Here is a 7301-nt window from a genome sequence, read left to right as displayed (position 1 = left end):
GTTTGTGATTTGAATAAAACGATCTGCGGGACACAAAAAGATTTATTACTACCAAGCTTTGTCCTCTCACGCTTACTACACCTTACGTAAGTGTTCCTGGCAATAATGACTTCGATAAAGCCCAACCAGACTAGCCAATTCATTTGGATAAACCGATAATTGGGGACAAATCCGTTGGCTGAACCGGTGCAAAATTAAAATTGATAATCTGATTCCGATTTCAGAACATTGGATCTTGGCTCCGCGTGCAGGTCTCACATGGCTCTTCTGACTCTCAACATGATTTCATTTTTATCAATGAATATGTTTGAAATTGAGTCCAGTAAAACATAGGAAGATTAACACGAGCCATTTTGCCAAAAAGATGTGGTCTATGAAGCCAGCAAAGAGGCTTTTATTATTTACACTTTCTCATGACAGCATGGAACAAGCTGACTCATCTAGCCGCGGGATTCTTGCCTAGCCAGGCAGAAAAAATTTGATTGAGGAGTCCACACTCTACAGGGGATTAGACGCAAATTCGTCATACAAAGGGTGTACACTATAATAGACGGCAGAACACTCGTTAGGCTACGAAACTTGAACCAGGGTGGAAGGGGCTCATTTACAATTCCAGTAGACGGGGATGTGCCATCCCTGATCTGCAGCCATGTACACGGCTTCTGAACCAGAAATAGGAGAGCCTTGAAAGTACTGCTCGCCGAGCAATTTGAACCGTGTACACTGAACTTGGCTCTGTCCATGGGCCTTCGTTGCCCGCATTGGAGTACCCATTGTATCCGACAAGGTCGGAATGGGACACGATCTCAAAGGGGCTACCATCAAAGGATATGTGGTTTCTGGGGATAACAACCCATGACGACTTTACACTAAGATCTGTCGAGTGGGTACTTGTTTCAGTTTTTTGAACCCTGAGTTGGTAGAACTCTTCAACAGCCTGCAAAAAATGAGTTACCAAGAATCATGTAGTTAAAATTAGACAGGACTTTTTTTCTTCTTCTGCAATGGTATATGGAGGCAAATTTAGCTTCATAGTCTGGTACTAAGCTGAAGCAAAACCTTGTTCTCCATAATTTCAACAAATCAGTAGCATATAGATGATTCGATAAATCATAGAACTTTGAACACTTATATTTTATAGTAATAATTTTCACTAGCACTTTCAGCCATCTAGTTCTATTTTTTTTTTTAAAAAAAAAAACAATCATATACTGACCTCCTTCTGTGCAGAAGCTAAAAGCACTCTTGGCCTTCTCATTTTGACATACTGGTAAGCGGCCGTGGGAGTCATTTGCTTATATTGCACCTGTAAAATAGTATTTCTGTTGCCATTCTTTCAACAAACATGTGTTATCAAACAAATGTCCCTTGCTTAAATTAAAGCAATACCAAATAGCATAGGACAATGGTTGTGCTACGTCCTCGACCAGCTTTGCAATGAACATATGTCATTTCCCCCTTTTTGCTGTTTTCTTCATAAATTTGGCATTCCAAAGAAGATAATGTAAAATGGAAGTTTGAATGTTAGCAACAAGTTGATTGTAGAAATATTACAAAAAATAATGATTATTTTATCAAAGATATTAGCCATATTTAGTTTAAAGGACGGACTACATTTTGACCATGCATTAGCTAGAAATTTTTTGAGCATTTAGAGAAACTCAAATTGGCACCTAAAGGCATTTCCGAGCCATAATTATAAAGCATATGCAAGTTACTTTTTAAAACTAAGCATAACTGCTTTTCAGTTGCCAGGATTGTAGATAGAGATGAAATGCAAAAATCAGAATCTTAAAGCTGAAGTTGTATAAATATAAAAAGAAGTTGCAAAATGCACCATTTTCGGACCCCATCACTAAATTAAATAACATGTTTATAATGAGCCTAAGACGGTAATGCTTACTATGGATGAAGTCCACAGCTAGGCATATATCTCCAAATGATGGAGCAAAGAGGTAATCTCTGGTCGGGATCAGCAAATGTTCAATCCTGTGTGCCTACTCAGAAGAACCAAAAGAACAAATGACCGCTTACTGGTACTTGGTTCATTAAATTATTGACAGGGCTAAAGAGATTCCAGAAGCACCTCATTACACCCCATACAAAGAAAATAATATACAATATGAATACAAAGAATAAACATTGAGCTTGACACAATGGTAAAATAGCTTCATTTGCTAACTAGGACACAAAGGAACAAGTTAAGAAAACAATCACTTACTTTTCTATTTGAGTTACCACTTTCTGTATGATATGAAGAAATTTAAACTAAAATCCAGCAAACACAAAGGAGAGAAGAGATAAATGAAAGAGGTTTTAGCATAGAGATAAGAAGTTGCATCTAGGAACACTGTCTTAATTCAAATGGATGAATTCTAACTTTAGAATGTTTCATATGTTAGATATAATGATGTCTGAGATTAATTCAAAGAATATGGCTCTTGTACTTTAGATATTGCACATTGTCAAAAAGAATTTGGGAGTTAAAAGATTAGTGTCTTGCCCTATATTAATGAAGCTCTAGTACTGGAGGCTTGATCATATGCAGTAATGCTTCAAAGTTATTCGGATGTCTTAATGGAGCATAATATAACTGTGGCTTACGCTGCAAGGAAACAAAGATGAAGGGAAGAATTATTCAACATATGATTATCAATTAGCAGAGGTAGAATTATCTTTAGGGTGAGAAATGGAGATATTGAATGCCCCAAACATAAAGAAGACTTATATATATCCTCAGAAATACTTATTGCATATAAAAGTTTTAAATTATATTTTTACTAGGAAAAGCAAAAGTAATTGTCAAAACACCTAGTAGAATAGTTTAGATGAGTATTTAAGTATTTTTTTTGCATGATAATCATCTTCTTTCTTGATTCATGTGGCAAACTATTGGAAGGATAACATCAATGCAATTGATCCTAAATAGTTGGGACTTGCTGCTTGTTTGTCTGTTTGCTTGCTTGCTTGTTGTAATGTTGTAGATTTATGATTTGTTTTAAGAAATTCCTTGATAAATCATTTCCGGCTCCAAATTTGTGACATATAAGTTGGCACATGACATCAAGTAGATCAAGATAGTAGGTGCTTGGATTTTGGTTTTTCATAAACTTGAGGCATGCACAATTTTGGTATATTTAAGAAGATTGCTGTAAGGTTCAACTAATTGAATAACTAATGAGTGGCATGAATTTGAGCATTGGGTTCAAATAAAATGTTATTCAAGAACTTGAGTGGGTTAAAAGAAGGTAAGAATTCCTATAATGCAAAGGACATGCAAATTGGCTAACGTAAAAGTTGAGCATTTATTTGCAATTAAACAAGAAACTTTTATATATTTGCAAATGCTTGTTAGAGGAATAATATCCTGCTCACCTTATGTTGCGCACGTCATGCATGTGTATTTTTTTTCACTTCCTTTTAGCCTAAATACTATACCCTAAACTCTAAACCCTAAACCCTAAACCTAAACCCTAAGCTTAAAAAAAAATTACACTTGGTGCGCACGGGTGTGCAGCAGCATAAGGAAAGTAGAGTAACATTCTCCATGTTTGTTAATACAAATACAAATAAATCACTTTAAAATAAAGTTTAGTTACAATTTTATTTTATTTTATTTATACTATATAAAATGTAATTTTTTGTATTTCTACTTTCACTAATTGCAATACACCTTCATCTATTTTGCCTCCGTCTTAAAGAACAATGGTAATTGTAAAGTCTATGAAAGAGATTCTATCTGATTATTTTATTGGAAGTACTAATTCAGGCAATAACACAACATTTGTTGACATTTAGAAGGCTATTTGGTCACCAATGGATTCCTACGGGCATAACTGTCTAGAAAGACACCAAACATAAGAAACCTATTAAGAATCTTGGGATAAAAGAGATTAAAATTGCCATGCAATCCGACATATTTGTTATAAGGAATTAATGAAAAAGGGGAAAATAAACAAATAACCGATGTAGAAAGACTCCAGCATTCTCTACAACCTAGATTGCAAAAATTGGCATGGCTGAGCCACTCTACTACTCTAATTTGGCGCACAACATATTTCAAAATAAATAAGCACAAGAAACTGCTTCAGAATGTGGCAGGAACTGGGTGCAAATTGGTAAGTATCATCAAAGAGTAAATTGCAAGCCTTGTATTTAGCAGTTCCAGTCATGGGTTACAGCTAAAACAAATTTTCTCTTTGTGCTTACTGAAGGATAGAGTAGCTATTTGCTAACATCAGCTCTATTGCACTCTTTCTAGGCAATAGAAAATGACTGACCAGAAGGGAGAAAACTCACATCATATAAGGAGGTAGGCACAAGTGTCTCATATGGTTCAGTCAACGTAATAACACCACAGACACCAAGTTTCTTCAAGAGAGGAACATGACTGGGGAATGGAACAGCACCTAAGAGCAAACACTGAAACAACAAAGGTGAATGAGTTACTCAATATTTCTAACAAAGAAGTTATAAGTTATAACTGAAAGGAGAAGAGGACAACAAATCTGACAAGAATTACAGAGTTCGTAAAACCATAGAACATTTCAAAAGAGTTCGAGCCTAACAATAGAACATTTCAAAAGACTTCGAGCCTAACAATTAGTTCCCTAGATTTGTTTTCTGGAACCACTTCTTGGAGGTGGACATCAAATGGTATATCATCTCCATGAGCTCTTCTTACAATATGCTTTCACATGATGTACATGTAAATAGACCTTTTGTATCAGGAATTTTTGGGTCATTCCTAGGATAAAAATTTTCATTTGGCTTGCTTTGCACAGGACGCTGACATCTACTCATCTAGGGATGTGTTAATTTGATAAAGAATTACTCTTCCTGTTGCTCTGTGTTTTCTGCTCATAGAATCAAAAAACCTCTTTTCACTTATTTTTCTCATGTGGTTTGGCACTAACAGGGTGAACTGTTTAATCTTTCCCTGGATGGATTTTCCTCAGCACATATATTGAACAACAGAAAACTTGAAATCAGCACATATGTAGAACCATTCATACTGTTGCACTTTAATAACATGTAAATTCCAAACAACACGAAGTTAAATTTATCCAGCGAGTTCTAAGAAAAGGAAATTTACAATTCGGTGAGTAAAAGCAGACAAACCTCATCGACTTGATCCCACCAATGGAACTGGGGTTCGGTCACATTCCGCACACAATTGTACACCAGCGTAGGGTAAAAGAGAATCCGAGCCCCGACTCCTACCGCCGCCCTCTTTGCATTAAAGAGCGCATCTCTTCCGCTGAAAACCGTCGAAATCGACCTTTCCTCCTGTCCACCTTCCGTGCACTCCTCCCCAATCTCCTCAATAAGCATACCGTAAATCCAATTCCTTCTGCACAATTTCGTAAGCCTAGACGAGAGAGGAAAAGTCACTCAAACAAACATACAATTTCTCAATTCCGATCGAGAAGAAAAGGGAGAGCAAATCGAAGGCAGAAACAGCTCTGCTAGGGTTACCAATCGGAGGAGGTGACGGATCAAAATGGCGAAGGAGATTTCTGCCGCAGCGGCACGCGATCCTTACCAGCGTTTGTTTGGACCATGGAGGAATCCCACGGCGCCCTCGTTTTCGCGCTCTCTCTTTCTCTCTCCGATTTCTTGTCCCCCTCTCTCTCTTTCTCTGTCGCTCGCTCGCTCTCCTCGCCCTTTTGACAACTACCCAGCTGTTCTCTTCTTCTCAACCACCGGTCCACCCCCAACATGGCAAATCAAACGTGCATCAAGATTGGCGACGAGGTACATCTCCACGGTTCTTGCATTCGTAATGGAGCCCACTTGAGGTGAGTCCATTCAGGATCCGCACTGCGGACCCCGTGGACAGCTGGCCATATGTGGGGCCCTGGCCCGCCACGCTCGCTATACGCAGTAACCGACGCGAAGTGAGGTCATCATGTGTCTAATCCATCGGTGTAGTACGTCAGCCTTGCACGTGATATTATCTTAAAATCTTATTCGCCATTTCTTCATTTGGTGCTCCCGTAATTTCAAAACGATACACTTAAACTTTCGAGAGCACGTCGAAAGATTCTGAAATTGAAATGCCACTCAACGTAACGACGGCATATAGAAAACACTGGTGACACACACACAAACACAGAAAGAGCACAAACGTCCGAAGGTGATCAAGGTCAAATCCATCATCAAACACACGTTGCTGTCTACACTGGCTAGCTGTTCGCCAGAGATTCGTTGGCCCGCAGGCGGCGATGCTGAGGAAGTGCTTCGGCGGGCGAGGAGACGGCGGTGGCTGTCGAATTGGAGAGTCGGCGGTCGCAGGAAGGGCACATGGTGAGGGTGGTGGGGGGCGTCATCTGCATGTAAACCTGCGGCGACAGCTTCAGAGCTCGTAGTTCCTGCACTTCTTTGTGCAGCCTCCTGTTCTCCTCCGTCAGGTTCTCGCAGCACTTCTTCAGGAACTCGCAATCTACCTCCGTCTGCTTCAACTTCGTCCTCGCTCTCCTATTCTGGAACCACACCTCTACCTGCCTCGGCCGCAGGTTGAGCTGTTTCGCCAATGCCGCCTTCAATTTCTGCATCGATCCTCACATTCATCGGTTGACGGGATCACTACTTAGCTTAATCATAATATATCGGCGTAATTAGCTTTATGGTGCTGTAAATTAAAGCGTAATTTAGTACAGGATTGAGAGTCGTGTGCTCCTTGAAGCTGTCCTCGAGGACGGCGGATTGGTCTCTGGATAGTCGGAGTTTCTTGCGGCAGCCGTCGCCGTCTTCGTCCTCGTCGCTGATTCCCTGAGACGAGCAGCCCCCTCGCTCGGCCTCCCCAGCCTCATCCCCCGGCGCCGCCTCCCCTGCTCCTCGATCTATATCCAAGATCACAGCTTCTTCTAGAAACACATACTTGACACTAATTAAACCTTCTCCTTTAATTAATTACCTGAAGAGGACGGGAGGAGAAGGTTCCACTGCATTCTTTGGCGGAAATAAGACGACGAAGAAGAAGGCGCGAAGTGATTGGTGTAAGTGCTTAAGCTGAGGCTCAACGATAAATCCTCCTTTTCCATCGTTTATCTCATGCGTTATTACCTCGATCAATTTGGATGGAAGTGGAGAGGCCGAAGATAAAGCAAGGTAAGGAAGAAAGAGAAGATGAGGAGTGCGGAGGAGGAACGAAGGGTGTTAAATAGCGGCAAGTTTGGGGGCACTGCAACACCATGTCTGCAAGTCAATACCAATGATGATGAGCCGAGCATGGCGAGGAGCTGCCAATTATTGCAATCATGAACGCTGCTGCTAAATTCCATCTACTTTTTTTTCCC

General features: G+C 40.1%; 2 protein-coding genes across 2 annotated transcripts; both read right to left on the bottom strand.

Moving 5' to 3' along the window:
* Nucleotides 1–367: 367 nt before the first annotated feature.
* On the bottom strand, nucleotides 368–5800 carry LOC122012077 (phosphatidylglycerophosphate phosphatase PTPMT2-like). Its single transcript, XM_042568534.1, has 7 exons — nucleotides 5479–5800; nucleotides 5122–5371; nucleotides 4300–4422; nucleotides 1904–1997; nucleotides 1390–1472; nucleotides 1217–1306; nucleotides 368–937 (listed from the first exon to the last, which is right to left on the bottom strand). Exons 2-7 carry the CDS (start codon nucleotides 5332–5334, stop codon nucleotides 605–607), a joined length of 936 nt encoding a protein of 311 aa, XP_042424468.1. The 5' UTR covers nucleotides 5335–5371; nucleotides 5479–5800; the 3' UTR covers nucleotides 368–604.
* A 156-nt stretch (nucleotides 5801–5956) lies between these two features.
* Nucleotides 5957–7217, bottom strand: LOC122012079 (homeobox-leucine zipper protein ATHB-4-like). The gene is made up of 3 exons (XM_042568536.1): nucleotides 6920–7217; nucleotides 6661–6845; nucleotides 5957–6551 (listed from the first exon to the last, which is right to left on the bottom strand). The coding sequence occupies exons 1-3, from the start codon at nucleotides 7044–7046 to the stop codon at nucleotides 6189–6191; spliced, it is 675 nt and encodes a 224-aa protein (XP_042424470.1). The 5' UTR covers nucleotides 7047–7217; the 3' UTR covers nucleotides 5957–6188.
* Between the last annotated feature and the right edge of the window lie 84 nt (nucleotides 7218–7301).

The sequence above is a fragment of the Zingiber officinale genome, chromosome 8A, assembly GCF_018446385.1.
Source record: "Zingiber officinale cultivar Zhangliang chromosome 8A, Zo_v1.1, whole genome shotgun sequence".
In the NCBI taxonomy this organism is placed as follows: domain Eukaryota; kingdom Viridiplantae; phylum Streptophyta; class Magnoliopsida; order Zingiberales; family Zingiberaceae; genus Zingiber; species Zingiber officinale.
The sequence above is the reverse complement of the archived record's forward strand: the minus strand, read 5'-3'. Positions and strand labels throughout refer to the sequence as shown.